Here is a 24848-nt window from a genome sequence, read left to right as displayed (position 1 = left end):
TGTCTGTGACAAGGCAGTAATTGTGATTCAGTTGTTATACTAGTGCATTTTCTGTCCTCCAGTTTTTATCCTTTTTATAATTTTTTTAAAATGACCTTTAACCTTTTAACCAGCTGTTTTGAATTAATAAAGTATTTGCGTGTTTTTCACCAGTCAATAACCCACAGTGATAAAAATCACACCTGTTAAACCTTGCTCTCACACTGGATTACCTTGACTCCCTCCACAGCTCCAGGTAGGCCACCAGGTGAGCCAATCACCACCACACAGAGGGTAATCGGCAGCGTGGCCCCGCCCACTCATCCACCTGTAATCCAATCCGCGGCCGTGTCATAGGTAAAACCGGCCTCAATTTCTCAGCATTGCCCCCAAAAAGCGAGAAAAGCTGACAAAACCCGTTCTCTCAGTAGGGGACACGTTGTTTGTTGCCGCGGCCCTCATCCAGTATTAGCGGCGGAGTTTACCACGGCAAAGAAGACGGATCGGATTTTCAGTACCAACTAGAAAGTCCAGTTCGACCGACCAAGATGTCACAGGAGCATGACAAGTAAGTTCTGCTGACTGCCCACCTTTTAGCCTGCACACCGAGCGGTCACCACTCTGAGCTTTTAATACCAACTTTAAATAGTTGGACGGGGAATTTTTTGTTTGCTTGCTTTTTTTGTTAGTTTGTTTTGTTGTTGCTGATTTTTGTGCGTTTATTTGTTTGTAGCGGGATTTTAAAAGCCGAGGTCTCACTGTGGTCCACATCAGCCTGATATGTTAAAGTTTATTCTGGTATTTGTCTAGAATTTTTATCGCTCCTTATTTTAACGCGACGTTTACTCTGAGTGCCAAGAGAGAATGTGATTCCACCTCCTGCTTTCCCATGGTGTAACGCCGCTTGTTTCACCTGTCAGGTTCAAGCCTGTACAGGTGTATCTCCACCTGTCGTGCGAGCCGAGGCGCCTGTTAGAATGAGAGCTGTCCCGTGATCGCGATGGGCGGTTTAGTGTTTGATTTTGCTTTAAGCTCTAACAGTTAATATTATGTTCACGATAATGATGTTTGTTCTGGGAATAAACTCGGAGCTGACAGTTAAAGGAAAATGTTATATTGATGTCAGAGTTTTGATCAACAGTTTGATTAAAATGGATATAAAACAGATCAGAAGCTTTCATGTTTCATGGAGGTGATTTGGTTTATGTCCTGTATGTTTTTGGAGAGAAATGACAAGGAGACTTTTGAGGGGAATGAAACTGTACACCTGCTAGGCGTTGGCCCGACTGCTAACACAGACAATGTAAGCAAGCACAGGGCTATATGAGGTTTTAGTGGATTTTACTCCACATGACTCAAATGTTTTGTTAAGTGGAAGGGGCACAAATTAGTCAGATAAATGCAGATTTCCCAAACCTTCATAGGGAAAAAGGGCTTGGTGTGTTTTTGTACATTAAATGTGACAGATGTTGTGAATTCACTGCTGAACTTTATTCTTTACAAATGAAATTTGAATTTGTGTCCAAAAAAACAATCAGACTTCATTTTGTTTTAGTAATGGGTTACATTCCTTTGGTGTTTTATTGCCAGTAAATAATGGCTCTCATCAGGTTGCAGTTTATGAATAGCACAATTAGATATATAGGATTACTAATTATCACTTTGCTTTGAGCATTGAGAAGAAAAAAAAACTGCATTTGTTGTGGATGCTCAACATGGAAATTGAGCTGAGTGTTCACAATTTATCATAATTGCTTGTTTTACTTGACAATGATGTATTGTAGAGGTGTGTAGTTTCCAAAGTTTGAGAAGTAAAGCTAATGACCTTGATGAAACTTTAGTAGCAAAAGCTCAACTAATGCCTGTTCTAGTCATTAGGCCCAACACATCTATGTAAATAGAAGCTGAGCAAACATTTAAATTTACTGTAAACAGGCAACTTCACTGTTTAAACGTTGACTGTTTTCTTGTTGAAACTAAGTACTGTATGCTCATTTACATTTAAAGGGTTTACCTGAGTTCACTGAGCTTAAATTATTATATGAGAGCCATTACAAGCAGCTGAGACACTTAAAAATATAAGCTTGTGATTTCTTATTGGTCCCACAGTGTCCTGTTTACAAAACAGCAACTCTCAAGTAAGATATAAGAGGAGGAGAAAGATGCAGTCGCTGCATAAAAACCCATGATTGCTTTCACAAACAGGTCTCCTAAGACACAGGAACGTTGCAGGGCCACTTACGTCACTTGCGGTCATCTTCTCAACCAATGAGTGAGTCTTCGAAATGGAGTTGTCACACTGGGCAAGCCTGTAGAGCATCTTTTTAGTCGAGACACCTCAGTGGTTTGATGGCTGAGATATGTTGCACAATCATGGAAAAGCTTGAACAACAGGTCTCGCAGATAAAGAACATCTCTATGGTTGATCTCAGTCTAATAACCTGTTTGTCTGTTTTGACCGAGGCTGTGATTGTAGGTCTTGGCTTTGTGAGCTCGTACGAAGTCAGTGAGAAGAGTCAATCTGTTGAATACTTGTAGAAACACCCACAAAGGGAGATATTAATCCCAGAGTCTTTTAAGCATGAAAAAGTAGCTCCCATACACTTTAACTGAAGTGTCTTATTTTTAAATGACATCCCAGAAGTAGATCTGCATTAAAAGGAGCATTAATATCTTAGTAAGTGGTGTTGAACTCTGTCTTCCCACAGTAAGCGTGCGGTCCTGGTTCTTCAGAATGAGCCGGGTTATGGTGGCCAGCGTTGCTCCTTCACCACAGAAGATGAAGCATGGAAATCATTTCTGGAAAACCCACTGACCGCAGCCACCAAGGCCATGATGAGCATAAACGGAGACGAGGACAGCGCCGCAGCTCTCGGCCTGCTCTACGACTACTACAAGGTATCAGGGGAACCTTAGTCTCCACAGCTGTCGCCACATTTCTGAGCTTCTTTTTTGTCATAAATCAATTAAAAGTACAAACTCTTATGTTAGGGGATTAGTTGTCAAATCTTTATCTACAGTATATGATCTTTCTTCATAATGACATCCAGCCATTAAGCAACATCTGTGAGGCAGAGCCTATGTCATGTAACTGATCTAACTGCCCATATAGACAGCACGGTGGCCTGAGCTGTTGGATGTGATGTGGTCAGACGCTAAGCTGCTGTGTTTACCCTCCCATACAGGTGCCCAGGGAAAAGAGAACAATACCCCAGAGCAAGTCAGAGGCACTGGTCTCTGATGTGGATCCCAACAAAAGGTAAACAACAGCCCTCACCTAATACCACCCCCCCTTTAAAAAATAAAAGCACAGCCGAGGGGAACCGTGACATAAAGGGAATGAAGAGGTTTGAGCTCTTTAACTTTTTTGAATTTTCTGTGTGGCTTTGCATTTGCAAGGGAGCTGAATGTCTATTTATTAGAATCTATTTAAATCTGCTTACACATTTATTGTCCTTAAATGAGCAACCTTGTTTTTCCCTAAAGGTCAAAAATCGGCTTCTCAGGAAGAAAACCCCTTGTCTATATGGGTTCAAGTTAAAACGCAGGGTTCATAAAGTTTTACAAACACTGCTTCATCAGATAATCTTACTGAGATCAGCAATCAAGTGATAAAAAGTAATGAAAACAATTACAAGAGTTGTAAAATACATTCGCTATAAGGCTAAAGAGGGCAGAGGATCTAGCCCTAGAGCTAGTGAATTAATTGTAAATGGTGGGTTAATCAATCAGTCACTTTAATTTTCCCACCAGAGCAGTTGGTAGTGCCACAGATGAATTGTGTACAGTATAATTAGCTTGATAAAAGGATACATAGAGTAGACATAATAAGCTACGGCTTCAGGCTACACGTTTTTGGTCAGTTTGGTTTAAAATTTGTTGGTTTTTATTTTTTGCTGTTGATTTGCTCACTTTTTACAATTGTTTTCTTTTGTGATTTGGAAGACTGAAATAAATAAACAATTAAAAAAATTATAATAAAAAAATAACACAAAACATGAAAACATCACATAAATAGACAATAGAAAAAAATGCATACTAAAAACAATTAAAATTTTGATTAGTTAGTTTTGGGTAATGGGATTTATGTAAAGATTGAGATGGAAAAAGACAAGAACAGTAGTGGAAGCTGTGGCAGTTGGCTATTATAAATAAATATCATGATTTTAACCAGAAGAAAATTAAAGTTAGACATTTAATTGTTCATATGCACTGATTTGCCTTTGTTATAGACACCAGATCCAGGCCGGACACTCTGTAGCTCCGCTCCAAGAAGCTGGTATGGAGAGCAGGATCCAGGTCCTGAAGGGGCCCTTCAATATTCTTCAGCTGTCCCAGGACAAAAGGACTCAGTTCCCTTCACCAGGTCTGTTCACATTCAGTAACATAAACAGGCACAAGAAGCTTAAAAAATAGAACACATGATTGTGAGTGCGCTCATTTTGTCTCCTCAGACACAACCGTCACAGTTTCTATTGCTGCTGTGCCAAATTACCCGCCAGTCAAGACAGAGGTGCCCACCCATGGCTTCTCAGTGACCGTGCCAAACAATTGCACCGAAACCGACAGCCATGTAACCGTCTTTGACCGCCAGCTCACCCACAACACGGTTCAGTTCAGCCCCAGCACCCAGTCCCGCACGCCCCCTGACTCCACCTTTTCCGAGAGTTTCAAGGATGGTTCCCAGGAGGTGAGTGTTTCGATCCCCCTCTTTCTAAACCCCACTGCCGGTCTCCCTACAATCTCCCCTCCTCCTCCTCCTCTCCTTTGCTTTCCTCTCCTCTCCTCTCTCAGATCTCTTCTGTCAGACAATAGGATATTCACCTGATCCCATGGAGCCAGCGGTGGGCTTAGCCTTCCCTGGTTTTAATTGAACATGCCAAAATAGCGGCCAGTGTGTTGTTATGCCATTGTCTCACCAACACAATAAAGTGCTGTACTTTTGTCCTACAATAGCCAAAGCCCTTTCTCTCCTCTTTCTCTTTTTAACCTGGAGGGGAATTACATTAGAAAAGAGTAACCCAACAAAACCCCAGTACAGGAGGAAGTGAGGGGGGTTCGTAGCACAGCAAATGCACATTTGAACTTAAATAAATGCAGTGAAGGAGATGAATGCATTAATAAAACCTACCCAGAAAGACAGACATCATATGGTCATAATGAATTATAGGAAGAGGCAGTTGATGAAGCAAATCATTAACAATCAAAACAACGTAAATGTTTATGATCCTATTTTCGAGTGTCTCACTCTGAGTCTTTCTCTGTGTGCGCTGCAGGTGTTTTCCTTCCCAGGGGATCTCCAGTTACGTATGACCTCCATGACGCCCGAGCACTACCCTCAGTTTGACGCTGTGCCGGGGTAAGTCGTGCAGCCACCAGCCCACCATGTAACTTCTACCGCCATTCAGCTTTCTTTTGACACAACACCCGAAAATGGTCTCATTCATCACAGTCACTGGGGAGACGCCAGACTCCCCTCCGTGTGAAAGACAACAGCATGCACACATGGATGATATCTGGCCCTGCTCTGACATCACACTAATTTTATGGTTTAGCTGCAGTGGCTAAATGAAGTGTGCACCATTAGGTTTTACCTTGCTATAGTATGTCTTAACCTCAAATGTGGATCAATAGATTTTTTTCACTATCAATGCAGGGATTTCACATTTCTACATAAAAGGTGCATGGTTTGTAGTGTAAAAATGGTGCTTTGCAAAGTTTTACCAACCTATTTACTTACTGTTCTGTGTTGTAGGAATAATTTTGAGTACACTCTTGAGGCATCCAAGTCTCTCCGTCAGAAGACAGGTGACGGGACGATGACATACCTCAACAAAGGCCAGTTTTATCCAATCACCCTCAGGGAAATTGACACCAAAGGGATACAGCAACCCATCACCAAAGTCCGGGTAGGAAGAAAACAAACCTAAATCAAATAACACCTTAGGTTTATTGACAGTAATCATATACTAATTAAGTTGTCATTGTATGTTCCAGAGTGTAGTCATGGTGGTGTTTGGAGAGGAAAAGTGCAGAGATGATCAGCTGAAACACTGGAAGTACTGGCACGCCAGACAGCACACTGCCAAACAGAGGTGCCTCGACATCGGTAAGACCTGACGGACTTAATCGATGCAATGATTCATCCTGGACCACTGATTAGCTCACAGCTGAGACATCTAAGGGTTTAGTTTCAGCATGGACCAGGCTGAGTAATCCTCCTGTTTCTGTACAGTTGAGTGGCTGGTTGAACGAGCAGCTTAGCAGTAGTTGACAGGAAAAGGCGTGTTGTTTGGCTGTGACAATTCAGTTTGTCTGGCTAGGGATTACAAGTCTGCAGCCTTTGTAAACCTCAGCATATCAAACAGCAACGGTAAACAAAAATAACATTTTATGCTTAGCTTTGCTGACTAGTTAAAGTGTTTTTCATTTGGTTTACTGTGTGATTAATAAGCTTTTGGTCCTGCTTTGTCAAGTTTTCTGCTACTTAACTGATCAGTAAGCTCTTGTTTGTTACAGCTGACTACAAGGAGAGCTTTAACACCATCGGCAACATCGAGGAGATTTCCTACAATGCCATTTCCTTCACCTGGGACACCAACGAGGAGGCCAAGGTAAGATAATAAAAAGCACACACACACACATGATTTCACAGGTATACAACTGACAGTTACCATCGTCCAATCACAAAGCTGCTTCTATTGTCCCAGACGTAGCAGATCTTGACCAAAAAAAAACAACTGATGTGTGTGTGTAAGGAAAGCTTCTGCTTCTGCATCTTTGTTCCTATAAAAACAAGCACAGTGTTTCCTTCTCAGGATCACTGTTGATCCAGGGTCTCTGTGTACTTCCTTGTCTTGAACTCTGAATATGAGCCTTGAACTTTTCACATCAACACACTTAAAACCTTAAGCCAAAAATAGAATTCTCCCTGTTCTTTAAAGTCCCAGTGCGGTCTTTACTGCAGACCAGAATTAAAGTTTCAGGTGCTGAAACCCCTTTTTTGGTGATCATCAACCACTTTGTTCATTGTGATCCTCCAAAACAGTGGTTAAAAGAAAATAGGGGCTTAAATAGAAGAATGAGGATGCTATCATGTTGTCACCTCTCCTGTTGGGTGTTTATACTGGTTGCTTGGATGCAAGGAAGTGTGTGTGTGTGTGTGTGTGTGTGTGTGTGTGTGTGAGTTTTCCTGCACTCTGCGCACACACATTCTTGACTGGTCCAACCTGCCTGTCACCCCTATTGTAATGAGGCACGTTAAAGTATTTCTGAACAACAGATATGAGTAACAAAGGATGTAGGAATGAGGAAACGCAGCAGGGTGACAAACACTGCATTGATCAGTGTCCAACAGATTGAAAAGATCACAGAAAGGAGGAGCTCCCGTCCTCTCTTCCACTCTTGATTTTTTTTTTGTTTGCTTCACCATCAACCTAAGATGGATGGTGACTGACAGGCTAACAAAGAGACAACATGGCGTCGTGGCTCATTTCCAGGGTCCTGCTCACTGTTGGCTACATTGCATATAAATAAAGTCTCACACATACACGCACACATTTATACACACACCAGGATGTGAGTCCAACTGTCTCATGACTTGAGGTCTGTGCTCATAGGATGTTCATCCTTGTGTGTGTGTTCATGACTTCACAGTGTGTGTATTCATAGAAGCATTGCGCCGCCAGGGTGTTTGAGCATCTCACTGGTGTGGTGTTAGATGACAGATAAGTGTGTATGTGTGGCTTGCCCTCATGGTGACTGCCCTGCAGCATATATGCATCTGTGCTGTATTTGCAAAGGGCAGCCCCACCTTTATATTTACCTGCTCTGGGGCAATTTACTGTAATCATCAGTTACTTTTCTGATCTGTGTCTGACTGTTGGCATCAGTTTTTGTCTTTTAAACTGTCCTCATAGCAGAGGGTCCTTTATGTGTGCATGTAAATCACTGAAACTAATATTAAGCCTTTTGAAATATAGTTTCAAAACAACACTTTTTTTGTCTACATGAGATATTCTGTGAAATCCCCACTTTTTTCTCTCATAAAATATCAACAGAGTTATGTTACGTCTGATAAAACATGCTGCAGAGGGTTCAACTTTCATTAAATTTGCTGTCAAATTATTAAATGTGTATAATTATATTATATATTAAAATACTTTCACAAGGCATTTTCTCCCACATTTTTAAATGCTAATTGTTTCACCTTTTTTTTTTTATAACATACATATATGGTGATCAGTGATATTTGTTCCTTTCACCTTGGATCCTCTCTGTTTGGAAATTCAAGCGTTCTGTTATGATTGTGCGTTTTGTTGACACAATGATAACCTGTTTTCAGTATAAGCACCAGGAGCACAAAGGAGCATCTTCACATTGAGCCTGTGATTACTAAAGGTGATCAACAGGGGGCAACACAGAACACCGAATGCACTCTGAAGACCAACAGTTGAGGCCTTCAGTGTTGCACGGTGGTGCTTGCCTAAATGATAGAATAACCAGTGAAAACCTTAGTTATCGTTATGATTCAGAAGAAGCCATTAAAGACTAAAGGTGCTGTTGACTTTAGACGGACAATGCTTATATGTGTTTTATGTTTAATTCCTCAGGTGACATTTTGTCTTAGTTATAAAGACAGCCATTTCCATCTCCTTTCTCTCATTCTTCCTCCTTCCTCTTGCTACAGATTTTCATCTCTGTCAACTGTCTGAGCACTGACTTCTCCTCTCAGAAGGGGGTGAAGGGTCTTCCTCTGAACCTGCAGATCGACACCTACAGTTACAACAACCGCAGCAACAAGCCCATCCACCGCGCCTACTGCCAAATCAAAGTCTTCTGTGACAAGGGAGCTGAGAGGAAGATCCGTGATGAGGAGAGGAAACAGTCTCGCCGAAAAGGGAAGGTGGCTGAGCTCAACCCTGGCCTGCCCTGTCAGTCCTTCAGTATTACTTCACCTGTATTTTCTCAGTGATTAAACATAGATATGGAAAAAAAACATAGCAATAAATTATACATAAATGTAGGTTTAATGACTTTTAAAATGTCTTTCAGTATGAATAACAAACTTCTCGTTGTGACCTTTCTCCTCACAGTTGTGGATGTCAAAGTTCCCATTCTCCAGAAACGCAACGATGTGACCATCTTCAAGATGATGAATGACCTTGAGACCCAGCCCGTCCTTTTCATTCCCGACCTTCACTTCTCTACCTTCCAGCGCCATGTGAGTGATACAACCAGTGCTGTTTAGTATGGCACAGAACACATTTTCTGTTTCATAGCATTGGTGGCATCTTAGGTGGTTTATGACCGCTTTATTTTCCAGCTTCTACCCACTCAGAAGCCAGCTAGGTCGAGGTGACCTTCTTGCCTGCATCTTGGCAGGAATACACTGTGTTTGAGCTCTGAAAGGAGCCCTACATGCTGATGGGTACAATTGAGACTGCTCACTAAAAGGATGAATCATTTACCAGGGGCTGAGAACATACTGTTACCTGTACTAGTTAATGTGGACAAAGGAAGTATGTAGACCTGATTAGATGTTTTTATCAGTGTTGACAACCAGCAGCCCCCTCCTCTGTGACTGGACTTTGAGATTTGCTTCCTTTAGTCAGGTTGAACATGTGCGTGCATGTACACCTGGCCTGCACACAGTAGTTTTTGGGTCAGTTTGGTATGTCAGGCATTTTACATATTTTCTCTGAGTGGACATGATAATTGGTTTCATTTGTGTGAAAATGATTGCAGGAAAATGGATTTCCACACCCTGAGAAATGTCACATTTGTGAGCTTTAGGCTCCACCTGCTGGTCATATTATGAGCAGTCCCCGCTCAGCAAAAACAAAAAAAGATAAATAAACAAACTCTCCCCTTCTTCATCGCTCTCACTAAGTTTACTTTCCTACCAGCCAGGCTGAGGAATGGACCGGGGGTTATTTTAGGTATTGTCAATATCGGTAACCCTGACTGAACTACCTGCTGCTGTACTATTGGTTTCTGATAAACTTTGCTTTAAAGTTTACTGGGTTCCCTCTCAGAATAGAATTCTATAAACGGAAATGCTTAAAATCAATAACGTGGCAGGGTGAAAGGCTTCAAAAACAGTAACTTTACAGAAATAAACTGTTTAGGCTAATTAGCTGACAAAAAACACAATTAAAAGTATCACTTATTTACAAAGGTACAAAGGATTACAGCAGATCAATCAATATTAAAAAAAATAATCGATAATTTAATCCCCACTTTCCTGAAAAGTATCCTGTATTTTGCAACACAAAATCTGATTTAGATTTTCCAAAATAACCTTATAATACAGCTGCGGAGTTTTCTGTTGACAGTTATCAGTTCATGATAAAGGAAAACTATGTGGGCCACAGGAAACCTTTTGGATGTTGTTACTGACAACCTCAGAACTGTTTGACTGATTTAACCACCAGTGTGAAGAGCTGGAATTAATCGGCACGTTTTAATGATTAAGAAGTCATGTTTAAGTGTGTTTTAATGTCGGCTGTCATTATGAAATAGTTGATACCCAATTCTAAGATATCTGTAACAATTAAAGTTATTTCTGAGACTGTGTTGATTGGTTGGTTTTGAACTTTTATCTTCCAGTTGAGTAACTTTCTGCCTCTTTGTTTCTCTTGCAGCCTTACTCGGCAGAAGGAGAGGACAGGTACGTTCACAGAATTTCACATGTGCTCTTTTCACAGCTGCTTTTAGTAGATTTGAACCCAAACAACCTTTGGCACATTCCAAGTAAAAAGCATGCAGAGATTCATGTGTTGTTACTAGGAAATGTTCATGGGCTTTTGAGTGCAGACGTGTGGGTGTGTGTGTGTGTTGTACAGCCTGTTGACTGGTTGTTGAGGCCATTTAGGTATCGATTTATGTGTGTCCACTGCAGCTCAGGCATGAAGAGACTACCTTTCAGTGATGATGAGTTCGCTTCTCCCCCAGACAAGATGCCAAGAGTGGAGGAACCAAAGAAAGGTACTAAATGTGCTTGTGTGTGTGTGTTTGCTAAGGTTGGCTCCTGAAGGCACAGTCCCACCACACACATGCTATCTTTGGGTCATGTGACTATTCCAGGTCTTTCAAAACACAAACACACACACACACACATGTTCCTGACCCAGCAAAATACCACTGAACACTATGTGTGCACACACACGCATGCAAACAACCTTGTGCCCTGTGCTCTACATCCTATTCATAGCCACACAGCTGGGTTTTTTTCTAGTACTAGAAATGTAAATAAATGCTTTAAGATATGTTGCAGGCAGAAGAAGACTGTTTTAAATAGTTGGGCCTTTGATAATTTAAAACCTGTTTTGCACCTGATTCAGCTTGAATTCACCTGTGTACAATCAAGACAGATTAGATCTTGCAAAATAGGCTTTTGCCACAGTCGGGGAAACATCCACAAAGAATCGACTGAGCATTGTCACATGTGTACCAAACAATCCAGTCAATAACAGTGAGCTGTTAGGACTTAAAAAGTGAGGGACTTATGCACTTATGCAACCCCATACCAGCACACTCCCAACTTCGTGTTTCACAGTCTGTTCTCTGGTAGTCCTGGCCAGGTCCACATCATACCCTCTGGACCTCGGACCTCATCTGATACAAACAAATTCATTTTGGTTTCATCTGGCCAAAGAATGCAATGTCAGTAGTCCTCGGGCTTCTTTTTGTGCTCTTTGGCAAAGTTAAATTTTTCAGTTTTGTGCAGTTTTATGGACTCCAGTGTCCTTCACACTATGTGATGAGTCATTGCAGTGCTAATTTCTACAGATAATCTTTGTGCCAAGTTAGACACTCTTAGCCATGTACACAACTTAATGCTCAGTGCAGGTTGTATAAATAGTGAATTGTATGTGGCGCCATTTTTTTTCAAGGATACACCCTGTGCCTTCTGTTGTTGGCAGTCTATTCGATACCTCCTAACCACTGCTGCAGCTGTCTTTCAGTTTATGTCCAGCAGCCTACGGATGCTCTTGTACACGCTCTCTTCTTTATGAAGTCTCGCTCTCTGGTTTCTTACTTGTCTAGGCAATTCATCAACATGTGGAGCCATGTTGCTCTAGACACAACCCAGGCCAAACCAGAAAAAAACGGTGTCTACAGGTTATTTTATAGCATTGTTCATACAATTAGACTTAATTGAGAATCACAGGTGGAATCATTTTTGTTGTTTTGAGGTTGAACTATGGGGCCCATATTTTCAATGTAGCCCATCTAACCTGCTTGTTTTTAATTATACATATGATCAAACATTGCAAATGGCACAAATGTAGTTATATTGCACAGAGGTATAGTCAGTTTTATTGTATACCCTATTTTTTTCATATTTTCCCAAATGTTTGCTTTTTTGTGGAAAACAATTATAAGACTGGTCATTTTCTATATTAATAGTATTTTCATCAATCCCCATACAGAGATTAAAACCTCGATTCACTGTGAATGGTTGTCAGCTGTCAGTCCTGGATTAGCTTGATCGTCTGTGCCATGGATTGCTGAAAACACTATTAAAATGGAAAATGACCGGCTTCATCCTTTAAGCTTCTTTTGGCCTCTAAATGATCTTCAGATGAATAGTTTCACTTTTTGGTGGGTACTCTTTCTAATGAGGCATAACTGAGACCTGTGTATACCATAGCAGCATGAAGCCACAGCATCACCATACGGTTACTTACCTTACTGTTTCGTTCATATGCACAAGTGGATCAAACTAGTGAAAACCCTGGTACATGTAATCATGTCTTTAAATAGAGGCCTATGTAGAGACCTCATTTAGAGACTATAAATATCACAATTCTTGTTTACAGGTTGGAAAACAATGCGAGAAAAATCTATTCAGAGCTTGATCTATTTTGAGAAGACTGAGTGTAGTGCATGAGAAGTGTGGGTCTGTCCGTGTGTGTGTGTGTGTGTGTGTGTGTGTGTGTGTCTTTGCTGTGATAAATGTACTTTGTCTGGCCCAGTGCCATTGCTATGAATCAGGATGAGTCCCAGTGTAGTTTGGCAGGGGGAGTATTTAGTTAAAATGGCCTGTAGCTATATACAGTATACAGTGGCAAGAAAAAGTATGTGAACCTTTTGGAATTTCATAGTTTTCTGCATTAATTTGTCATAAAATGTGATCTGATCTTCATCTAAGTCAAGAGTATTGACAAATATAATGTGCCTAAAATAATAACAAAAAAAATTCTGATCTTTCATTTCTTTATTGAGAACAGCCATAAAAACCTCATAGTGCTAGTGGAAAAAGTATGTGAACCCTTGAGTTAATAACCTCAAAAATCTAATTGGAGTCAGGCATTAGCATACCTGGAGTCTTGTTAAGAAAGTGAATTTGGAGGTGTGAACTAGAATTGCTTTGAATGATAAAAACCACTTAAACCTTTTGAGTTTGCTCTGCACAAGAAGAATATGCTTATGTGAGCCATGCCTCACCAAAAACAGCTTCCAGAGGATCTATGATCAAGAATTGTTGATTTACATAAAGCTGGAAAGGATTGCAAAGTGATTTCAAAGACTTTAGAAATTTACCAGTCTACAGTTAGGCAAACAATATATACATGGAGACACTTTGGGACTGTGGCTACTCTACCAAGAAGTGGGTGCCCAGTCAAAATGACCCCAAGAGCACAATGAAGACTCAATGAGGTAAAGAAACAACCCTGAGTGACAGCCAAAGATTTGAAGGCATCACTGGAACTGGATAACATCTATGTTCATGAGTCTACAGTACATAAAACATTGAGCAAGCAGGGTGTCTATGGCACGACAGGAAGCCGCTGCTTAGTAAAAAGAACATTGCTGCATGCCTGAAGTTTGCGAAAGAGCACATTGACACTCCATAGCAGTATTGGCAAAATTTTCTGTGAACTGATGAAACTAAGATTGAACTATTAGGAAAGAACATGCATGAAATTCCAAAAGGTTCACATACTTTTTCTTGTAGGTAGAAATGTACTAATGGATTAAACATACAGTATGTGTGCATGCGCCTGAGCTTTTCCACTTCAGAAGCAAAATGGGAATGCAGTGAAGCCACAAACCCTCAAACCCACACAAACAAACCAAACCAGCAGTGAATCTGTTTGGTCTGATGCAAATACATGCTATACATCCACCAGTGACTTTTGCCCGAAGTCAGATTGGGGTTTGGATTTGTGTCTAGTCCATAAACATATGCACTTTGCTCTGACGCCTGCCTCCCTCTTCTTTGTCTTTTCACATAGTCCTGTTGTATGTGCGCAAGGAGGCAGAAGAGGTGTTTGATGCCCTCATGCTGAAAAATCCCACGCTGAAAGGCCTGGTAGAAGCTGTAAGTTACCTTCAATTTATTGTACTAGTACTGGAATATACTGCACTTTATGTTCCTGTTGCATATCGGTGGTTTTGGCCATGCATGCTGCAGCTTGAGAGCAGGTTTTCTCTGTGTGTCTCAGCGACTATGGCAGGCTAAATGAGGAGCGACAGGACCCTAGATTAATGGAGGGAAGAAAGAGAACAAGGAGTGGAGTGGGGAAAGAGACATAAAAAGGGTGTGTAGGGGATAAAAGGGACACAAGGGTCTAAAAGTCCAAGATATAAGAAAAGAAAGAGACAGGTGTAAAGTTATTTCAGGGATCACTGACTTTTAAAACCTTATGAAGTACAAAGGCCATGAAAGTAAAAAGCTGATGAGCTAAAGTATGGGAACATGTCTGATTAGACACAGAACAACCGAGTCTTTTCAGTGTATAATCTGTCCATGTTTATACATTTCTTTCAAAAGTGTAACACTGATTTGTATTTGTTCTCAATCAGATTTCAGAAAAATATGAGTTGCCTCTGGATAAGGTTGGAAAGGTGTATAAGAAGTGTAAGAAAGGGTGAGTATCAGTGATCACATTCACATTTTATCTTAAACTTGGTGAAGGAGAGAACCTGCCATCAATGAAATGATTTGCTCACTCTTTTCCCAGATGCACAATATACTGTAATCACAGCGCACTCTCCTCACACAAAAACCAAACAAATGTAAACATTCAAAAAGGTTTCTGATAGGCATTTTGTGACTTCACTGACAACCAGCAATCAAACTGCACATCAGCTAACCATGAGCTGAAGAAACGGATGTATGCAGACCTGATTGACCACAATTTGGAAATCGAAGGTGCAATGATGGTATCTTCATAATGAATGTAAAGCCTCGACCTTGAGCTTAATCTCATTGTAGGACACTAAATTTTAAAGGAATGGTTCAAGGTTTCAGGACATACATTTAGAGTATTTGCTTTTTTGCAGAGATTTAAATATAAAGATCTATATCACTCATGTCAGGGAGAAACAAGGAAGCAGCTGGGTTGTCTTTGTCCAAAAATATCTCCACCTACCTCTGAAGCTCACATTATATCAGTTTTTAGGACAGAGCCATGCTTGCTCTTTCCTTTGTTCCCAGTCTTTATGCAAAGTTAACAGTAAATTATAAAATGTTTACTGTAGAATGATTAATTGTTTTTAAAGGATAAGGCTGGTAATTTTCTATATTAGCAGTATTTTCAACATTCCCCACACACAGACTAAAACCAACAATGATTTGCCTCTACTCATGATTAATGTCTGTCACTCTCCAACCTCGATTGTGCCATAGACCTCCAGTGATGTTCAAACACAATTAAAAACACATCAAGGAAGCACACCGCTGCACTTAGTAACATATTTCCTCATTTCAAAACACAAGACCCTAATATTTGTTAAGAATATCCACAGATCTTGTGCATGGGCCCCTGACTCTTACTTACTTCAGATGCTATAAAAGATTATGGCAGTTCGACGCCTTTGGGGCAACATTTTTCAAGAAATATCAGGGTCTGGTGTTTTGTAATGAGGGAACATGTCACCCAGTGCAGCGGTGTGTTTCACTTGTGTGTTTGTAACTGTTTTTGAACAACAATAGAGATCTATGGCAAAGATAAATAAAACAATCTAGCACTGACAGATTGACAGACATTAACTACAAGTAGAGCCAAATCATTGTTGGTTTTAATTTCTAAGTCGTGAAAAAATTAGGACACCCTTTGAAAGCATGTGTATTTTGTAACATGTTTTAATATATGGTTATTTAATCTCAATTTTAACAATACAGAGAGATTCAAGTAATACAAGTAAAACTGAAGAAAAGTCTTTTCAAGATCTTCTGTAATTCTACAAAAATGCCTATTCTGAGGAAAAAGATAGCACACCCTCACATGTATGCCCTCTTAAAATGGCTCAAATCACACACAGGTATATCACACCAGGTGCACATAATTAGTAGATCGTTACTCAGCATTTTGAATGAGGCTTGCCCTATCTAGTTCCGCTTCAGCTTTAATTTTCTAACCGATGGTCTCACATGTTCTTCAAGCACCTTCTGATACACAGTAGAATTCATGGTGGATTCTATGATGGTGAGCTGACCAGGTCCTGCTGCAGCAAAGCAGCCCCAAACCATGACACTTCCACCTCCATGCTTCACAGTTGGTATGAGGTTCTTTTCCTGGAATGCTGTGTTTGGTTTACGCCAAACATGTCCTCTGCTCTGGTGTCCAAATAATTCAATTTTGGACTCATCTGTCCAAAGAACATTATTCCAGAAGTCCTGGTCTTTGTCAACATTCTCTCTGGCAAATGTCAGTCTGGCCTTGATGTTTCTCTTAGAGAGCAAAGGTTTCCTCCTTGCACGCCTCCCATGCAAGTTAAACTTGTGCAGTCTCTTTCTGATTGTAGAGGCATGAACTTCTACATCAACAGCAGCCAGAGCCTGCTGTAGGTCTCGAGATGACATTTTAGGGTTTTTGGAGACCTCTTTTAGCATCTTGCGGTCTGCTCTTGGGGTGAACTTTCTGGGGCGACCAGACCTGGGCATGTTGGCAGTTGTTTTGAAAGCCCTCCACTTGTATACTATCTTCCGGGCAGTGGAATGGCTGATTTCAAAATCTTTTGAGATCTTTTTAAATCCCTTACCAGACTCATAGGCTGCTACAATGTTTTTTCTGAAGGCCTCTGACAGCTCTTTCACTCTCACCATGGTACTCACTCTCACTTCAACAGTCAGGAGCACACCAAACTAAATGTCTGAGGTTCAGATAGGGCAAGCCTCATTTAAAATGCTGAGTAACGATCTACTAATTATATGCACCTGGTGTGATATACCTGTGTGTGATTTGAGCCATTTTAAGAGGGCATACATGTGAGGGTGTGCTATCTTTTTCCTCAGTTAGAATAGGCATTTTTGTAGAATTACATTTACAGAAGATCTTGAAAATACTTTTTTTTCAGTTTTACTTGTTTAGTTGTATTACTTGAATCTCTCTGTATTGTTAAAATTGAGATTAAATAACCATATATTAAGACATGTTACAAAATACACATGCTTTCAAAGGGTGTCCTAATTTTTTCACATGACTGTATATGGAAACTGTTGAAAATACTGTAGTGTGTGGTTGTTTGTTTACATGTCAGCCTAGTAATAGATGGTGACCTGTCCAGGGTGTACCCTGCCTCTCACCCAGTGTCACTTGGGATTGGCTCCAGCCCCCCTGCAGCCCTGTTCAGGAATAGGCGGTATAGATATTGGATGAAAATACGGTTACAGTAATATGGGAAAAAATGGCCTTATGCTTTAAGTCAGAATTGGTCCTCCACTTATAATACAGTCTCAAAATCAATCTTATAGAAGAGTTTGTTTTTTTTTTATGAGGATGAAATAAACAAGTCATTAATACCCTTATCTGTCTTACAACAGTATTTTAGTCCACATGGATGACAACATCATTAAACACTACTCCAACGAAGACACCTTCCAGATCACCATGGAGGAGATGGCCGGCAAGTACACACTCACCCTCACAGAAATCTGACTGAGCAGAGGGGTGAAACGGAGCTGTGGTTTACGTGTAGCGATGCAGTCATAATGGACTTGATCAGAAGATTAGATCATGTCACCTCTGTGCTGTATTAGAGTCAGACAGGTTGTAAACACACAAAGTCCCAACAGAGATATTTAAAAAGCCATAGCTCTTAATAGACATTGATTAAAGATTTAAGTTAAACATATTGATTAATTTTAACACATTTATTGTGCATGAGAATTAACAATTGAGGACACACTGGATTGTTATGACTCTTTTGTTTTGTATTTAGAGAGAATATGAATTGCACCTCAAATACAAATGCTTACTTTATACATTTTGTTTAAAATGTGTAGCGCCATTGTGGTGATGTTAAACTGTACCACATACTATGCAAGAAGCACTGTTTTTTCACATATTTGAATGTTATGAGGAGAAACAGCTCATCTTTCCTTTACTACAGCTCTAGCACTGATGATTTCAATCTGTAAAGTTGGGTATTTGGTGCAGAAAATGAAGAGAGCAAATTGTTGATGGGGCCCCAGTGGTTCTGTGTATTAATACTTAACAATATGGCAGTATTTAGTATGTAAAACTTTCTTCAACCATCATACAATTAGGATAGAACTATGTAAATGTTTGTTGTTTTTAAAGCAGATGATACATGTTTGTGAATGAAATGACTTAAATATTTTTTTTTCTTAAGATCAATTTAAATAATGCCCTCTTTGTAAGTATTAAACAGTTACAAAATATATTGATAATAATGCTAAAACACAACTACCCTTTCCTTGTAGAGTAGTTTTCTGAATGGTGATGAAATAGGTCAGTGGATGTCTAGGACATTTTATACAAGACTGTCCTGGGAGTGCAATATGATATCAGACACATTCAGAAAAGAATTCTCTTTTACCATAACTACAGTATGTAACACATATTAACTGATAAAATGGATTTTTTAAATGGAAATATTGTTGTATATATCCACTGGAAAAAAAAAAAATCTGTATGATACCTGCTTTTGTATCTCAGTACTTATTGTGTATATATTTATTAAGAGAATGGATGTGGGTCATTTTTACTATATGTATTCAAATTTCTATTATTCCTAAACATGTTTTTCCATTTTATGTGAAGTTGTTATAACATTACATGTCTGGGGAACAAAGGGTAAAAAATGTATCATAAGTAAAAATTTTTTGTAAAGGATTTGACACCAAAATAAAAGCTTTCCTGTAGCTACTCTTTTCATTGTCTGAGGTGTTTTCCTGCTCATTCTCTCCTATCATTTCAGCTTTTTAATTCTTTTTCATTTGCCAACTTTCATCTTAAACAGTAGTTAAATTGTTTAATTAAGAAGTCTGTCTGGTTATGCAGCGACAGCCTGGTGAGAGAATAATATGAACATAAATAGAAAAAACCATGAAATTCATTCAAAAACATCAGATCCAACTACATTGTTTTCAGCAATAATGTATAAAATCGGTTTGGCTCTGCATCCCATCAAAAAAAAAAGTAAACCAGTGATTCGAATGCAGAGTAGGGGTTTCTCAATACCATTGTTACTCTAAGTTATTCATTGGTTTGTCTCCTGTTGGCTGCATTTTAACTAATGTATAAAATGATAAATCTCACACTGAATAGTACACTAAAAGTTATATATGAAATAATGTATTCCAGTGAAGATACAGTAATATGTATAAGATGATTTGAGGTCATTTAACTAAAGTGACTTGTTGAATAACCATACTGTAACTCCTGTAGTGGAGAGGATGAGAGTTATTGTAATATTGAATACAGTTTTTGTACCTTTTAGCTTTAATGATAATATATTTGAAATAAAAACACTTACAGCGAATCAATACAAAACAACATAACATGGTCAAGTATGTTATAACAAAATAATGATATTTTACATTTTGAGTGGAGATACTTCATGTGGAAGTAACACTCTTGTCTGTCTGACACTGTCTGTGGCTGCCCATCACAGTTCAGGGGCTTTACGTGACACATAGACTCTGGGAGGAATATTTAACCCTGGTGGGGCAAGTCCTCCCACTATGAGTCTACTCCTAATGTTCCTGAGTTGGGGGAGTTGGCCAGACAGGGGAGGTATGCAGAGGCCCAGATAGGGCCAGCATAACCTTTCCTCCAGATTCTCTAACTAAGTTTAAGCTGACTGCCCCACTTATATCACAAACAGGCTGCTGTACTTAGGCCCGAGCTGCCTGTCATGCCTGTGTACTAACATGTTTTCCCTTGTAACCCCTCCCTTTTCCCTTCTCTTCTCGCTAACTGCTGGCACTTCTACAGCTCCAAGCCCTTATTGCTCCCTGAGGTCATGCTTATGTGAGTCATACGGAGGCATGGCCTTGGTTAACAGCCAGGCGCTGCCAGGACTGAACCAACACACCTGCTATACTCCCTGCTGCTGCAGGCAATCAAACAAGAAACCTTTTTATGAGGGACATACCATAAACTGTGGTCATATGAGATTTCTGTGTATAGAAGCAAGAAAGTGCTGAAACATTACCAAATATCATGGGCTTGTGCTCATAAAAATGACACTGGGGCTAACATTATTTTCACCAAAGCATCTTGGATTTACTGAATCATTAATATTTTCAAACGCATTAAGGTGGTAACTTTTTCATATTATAGCTTTCAGAGGTTCGTCAGTACTAGCTGGGCATATTTTTCTTTTGTCTAAATGCAGGTGGTGATGAAACATCATATTTAGGTCAAGCCCAATTTGAATTCTCTGACAAATCAAATCAAAGTTTTTATTGTCATGTGCACAGTAAGGAAACATGTTTCCCTGCACAATGAAATTCTTTCTTTATTGACCACAATGAATGCCAAACAATATAAAGTCTAAATATAAAATAGATAAATAATAACACAAAATAAAGGCAATTTTAAAAATAGCATATGAAAAATATAATAACAATATAATAATAATACTTGTAGGAATGATGTCAGAAATGAGGTGACAACAGGGCCCAGGAAAAGCAGTCCAACATACATTAATATTTACATCAAGTTTAAAGAATATACTGGAGGTTTTTTAGGATTAGGTAAACAAAGCACAGTATTATTTGCTTTGCATTCAAAACATGAAATGTAGTGCATCTTCTGCCTTGAATGCCTTAATAAATGAATTAATTTAAATAAATAATAGAATAGAATATTTGGTTAATGTTTATAGAGGTGGCCTTTCATAAGTGACCTGGTTTACTGGGAAACATTTGAAAGGATCATCAAAATACACTGGTAGCATGATAAAGACCTACAGTGAATAAAAAGCATTTTGCTCACTTTGTAGCTTTGTAACTTTGCAGTGATGAAAATTAAGCACTTATTTATCTGTAAGAGGAAAACTGGCAACAGCACTAAAACAGGACAGAAACCGCACTTCATCTTGCACAGGTGTTGCATTCAGTATACTGGGAAAAGTGGTACAAATATACTTTACCCCTCCCTCACTAATTTCAAAGTTGAAAACAGAGGCTGTGAAGTCGTGGCCTGACCTTTTCTTTTTACAAAACCTTATATGGACTGAATTCAAGGAAATTGATGTCTGATAAGCTAAAAATATGTGTTTTGAGTGTTTAGGCTGTAAGATGTAAGAACTTAACCTAACCTTTTTGAGAGTTTCTGCAAAGTGTAAACTGCACTAGCCTGCTTGTGAGCTCATGTAAAAACTGGTAAAAATTATTTAGCCATTGAATCATTTTTATTCTAACAATCTACTGCAGAGTGAGACCTTTGGTCATAAATAGTTATAGGCTATTACATGTTTTATTTAAAAATTATTAAAAAGTATAAAATCACAGACTGTAGCAGGGAAAATTAGCTTACACATAAACCCATATGAAATCACACAACATATGTAAAGTTAAGCAGTTTTTAGTGCATGCTTTGAAAAGAAAATCTAAACATGCTGAACAAATGAGAAATTTGAGATAACATGTAATTAAAAATGGCTCTATTAATTGTATACTAATGAAAACATTAAAGTCAATAAGACCACACTTGAGGTGATAAAACATTCTGACAAATGAAAACAAATAGGCACACTCTAGTCTCAATTTTGAAATGTAATAAACTACACTAATAACAAATAATACATTACATACATTTAGCTTTAAAATGAATAGAAATAACACAGGAGACCATATTGTTTTGTATAGTTATCATATGTAGCTATATATAAGTAGTTTAGATTATTTGTCACTTAGGTCCTGTGTAGTCCTTTTAATTGGCCTGTAAATGCAATTTCTCTGCATAAGATATATTCACAACAAAATCTAATTTACATTGTTGTATGGTGTTTATATAATAATTCTCTTTTTTGGATGACTTATGAAGTGTTGCATGGAGCTGTCATATATTTCCCAGGGCAATTCCCACACCCAGTGAATGCAGCCATAGACTGGGTCGACCTTTCACCGACATTTGTGGCTGCCAGTTCATCGGGTTTACTCTGACACTGCTGACTCTGACGGCCACGCCCACCAACGGCCACGCACCCCATTTCCTCCAACCGTCCAGCGAGCACGCGCTGCTCACGCGCTCTCCGTTCTGCTATTGGCTGAAGCTTCGCACACACTCCATTGTGATTGGCTATCTGTCGCCACCCGCCCGTGCGTGTTGTTGGTTTTGTTTTTCTTTTTTTCTTATTTTTAATCCTCCTACCCATGTTTTACACACACAGCTGAGAGAAAAGGCAGCCAGTCAGAGAAAAAAAAACGACCCCGGCACCGCTCCAGTGCAGGCGGCAGCACTGGTAACTGCCGTGTCTTTGTTCTGTGCTAGCTTTGAAAACAAAACCCCATATTCATTTTATTCCTCAATGCCATCGGGAAATTTTAACGAAATGGACTCGCACATGGTAAGACCATTTAAAACAGTTTTTCAGCTTAAGCGCGACATTGATTATGTGTTTCCCATCAGTCTATTTAGTTGTTTACTAAGTGATTTGATACTTCAGTAACGTCATCAGCTAAAGTCAAAATGTAAATATTGTTGTATTGACATTATTAAAGTACCTCATTTAGTTAATAGTTAAAACTTTTTTTAGTGGATATTTAATTCAGTCACGTTTTTTATTAAGTATTTAAATGACCAATGTGTCTATGATAATCTGAATTTTAACATTTACGGAAGGATGACAGTATCATCAGGTTCAGTGTTTGCGGAGGTTTAGTGGCCTAATACAGTATATGTTGCTTGCTGTAAAGATGCATCACGAAGTTGAAAGAGACTGAGCCAACTTCCTGATGCAAACCGCTTTATGGGGATTTCACATGGCTCATCTCTGTAGCACGTCACTGTTTGGTCTACGTTTGGCAATGGGAGGTGTCCTGGCTCCTAGCCAGAGGCGGTGCATGCTGGGGTGTAGTCACTAACACCCCCTCCTCTTCCTTATTTGCAGCATTGAGCAGTTTCAGCTGGGAACTTTAGATACAGGAACAGTGACTGAGCAGATAACTGGAAATAGTTTTTTTTTTCCATTTTGGTGAATTGGCTTAGAATATTATAAAATCTGAGTCAAAGGTGAATTAAGACAGAGTATCATGCAGTTATAAAAAACATGATGATGTGGCAGTACTGTAGTACTCTCACTTCACTTCCTTTGCCTCATGTTTATTTATTGTTCCTTTCAGACGGAGTTTATGGAACACTGTGGTCCGTACACAAAGAGAAGGAGGCATGACATTGAGTCTGTCCCTGGTGGAACCTGTGGCCTAGAGTACACAGACCTGGAGGCAGCAGAAGCGCTGGTGTGTATGAGCTCTTGGGGCCAGGGCCTCTTCCTCAGCAACCGGCCAAACCCCTGCAAACCCAGACCCCTCACCCCAGCTTCAGACTCCTGTGACTCCCTCCTACCCCCAGAACTTCCAGAACCCCCAAAGGACTTTGTGTCCCTCTCTTCCCTGGTAAGGCACTTATCGTACTGTACAGGTGTCAACACTTTGAATAATATCTTTGTCAGTTTTGCCACTGTCACTGATTTTTGACCAGTAAACATATTCCTGAGAGTTGTGGTTTTTGTTAAACCCTGTGATATTTTGATGCTGTAAACATTTTTGGCAAACATACCAGAACATTAAACAGCACATACCATAGGCTACAACCAAACAACTCCTAAAACAATGTTAACATATGTCCTTGTGATCCACCTGAAGAACTCAAGAATGTGATGCTCAAACGATTTAAAGGGACAATTATGAAAAATTACTGTAGACAATTTATTTGTCCAGTGAGATAACCTATATTAGAGAATGTAAATTAATGGAGAAATACTCCTTCTTGCTGGACCAATGAGAGTTCAGTCAGGAATTATGATACTTTTATTAATACAAATCTCCTCTTGATCTTATTTATTATTTGTGAGGTACATATCTTTTAATGCTTAATTTGTTTATACATTTACTGCTAACACTGTAGTGACAAATACTCAACATTACAACTTAACAAAGATACAAAAGTAAAAGATTATTAATGAATTACCTATTACAATGATCCATTGTGACAGCAAGTTGATTGGAAGTTTTTGAAATGCATGCATCTTATTATCTTGCACAGTTACTGCATGTCCTCATAGACAAAGTCCTGATAGACATGTACTGCTGACCATTTTGAATACTGGCTTTGTCAGGTTTGCTCGGCCGCTCTGGCCTCCCTCACCTTTCCTACTGTCTCTTGCCCATTTACACTAATCACGTTCACCTGTTCCTCACCCCCTTATCACCAGCTGCACTTGATTAGGTTGCTCTCTATATTACCCGGTTTCACTCCTCAGTCGGAGTAGGGCAGCAGCCGACCACACTGACCCGTTCTGCATCTGCACGACCTTCTGAGGCCCGGGCCTCGTCCCGTATGGGGGAAACCGACACATCCTTCCAGAGACCTATGGATAAACCCACGGAATTAGGGCACGCCCGTCTGACTCCTGAAGAACGAGCCCGCCGTGTCCGC

General features: G+C 39.6%; 2 protein-coding genes across 4 annotated transcripts in view; both read left to right on the top strand.

The window, feature by feature from the left end:
• Nucleotides 1-367: 367 nt before the first annotated feature.
• Nucleotides 368-19078, top strand: grhl1 (grainyhead-like transcription factor 1). Of its 3 annotated transcripts, none has more exons than XM_020590737.1 (16): nucleotides 369-547; nucleotides 2688-2877; nucleotides 3165-3238; nucleotides 4212-4345; nucleotides 4434-4669; nucleotides 5256-5338; nucleotides 5735-5888; nucleotides 5977-6088; nucleotides 6499-6593; nucleotides 8669-8879; nucleotides 9075-9202; nucleotides 10626-10651; nucleotides 10883-10968; nucleotides 14226-14311; nucleotides 14797-14861; nucleotides 17759-19078. In XM_020590737.1, exons 1-16 carry the CDS (start codon nucleotides 528-530, stop codon nucleotides 17871-17873), a joined length of 1815 nt encoding a protein of 604 aa, XP_020446393.1. In that variant the 5' UTR covers nucleotides 369-527; the 3' UTR covers nucleotides 17874-19078. The 3 variants fall into 3 exon arrangements, with proteins under 3 accessions (XP_020446394.1, XP_020446393.1, XP_020446391.1); XM_020590735.1 differs by having other exon boundaries at nucleotides 370-547; nucleotides 8669-8912; XM_020590738.1 differs by lacking the exons at nucleotides 14797-14861; nucleotides 17759-19078 and adding an exon at nucleotides 14436-14519 and having other exon boundaries at nucleotides 368-547; nucleotides 8669-8912.
• A 3467-nt stretch (nucleotides 19079-22545) lies between these two features.
• LOC109955239 (Krueppel-like factor 11) overlaps nucleotides 22546-24848 on the top strand; it is an 8219-nt gene continuing 5916 nt past the window's right edge. The window contains exons 1-2 of the mRNA XM_020591193.1: nucleotides 22546-22758; nucleotides 23534-23806. Coding sequence (XP_020446849.1) covers nucleotides 22720-22758; nucleotides 23534-23806 — 312 coding nt within the window. The 5' untranslated portion in view covers nucleotides 22546-22719. The remainder of the gene's footprint in view (nucleotides 22759-23533; nucleotides 23807-24848) is intronic.

This window comes from Monopterus albus, unplaced genomic scaffold (genome assembly GCF_001952655.1).
Source record: "Monopterus albus unplaced genomic scaffold, M_albus_1.0 scaffold13.1, whole genome shotgun sequence".
In the NCBI taxonomy this organism is placed as follows: Eukaryota; Metazoa; Chordata; class Actinopteri; order Synbranchiformes; family Synbranchidae; genus Monopterus; species Monopterus albus.
Note: the sequence above shows the minus strand (reverse complement) of the source record. Positions and strands in the feature narration are given on the sequence as shown.

Excerpts from the sequence above, each read along its gene's own strand:
- grhl1 (XM_020590735.1), top strand. The coding sequence starts at position 528 with ATGTCACAGGAGCATGACAA. Across the intron at positions 6,594-8,668 it reads ACACCAACGAGGAGGCCAAG|ATTTTCATCTCTGTCAACTG; the intron begins GTAAGATAATAA and ends CTCTTGCTACAG. Across the intron at positions 14,312-14,796 it reads TGAAAGGCCTGGTAGAAGCT|ATTTCAGAAAAATATGAGTT; the intron begins GTAAGTTACCTT and ends GTTCTCAATCAG.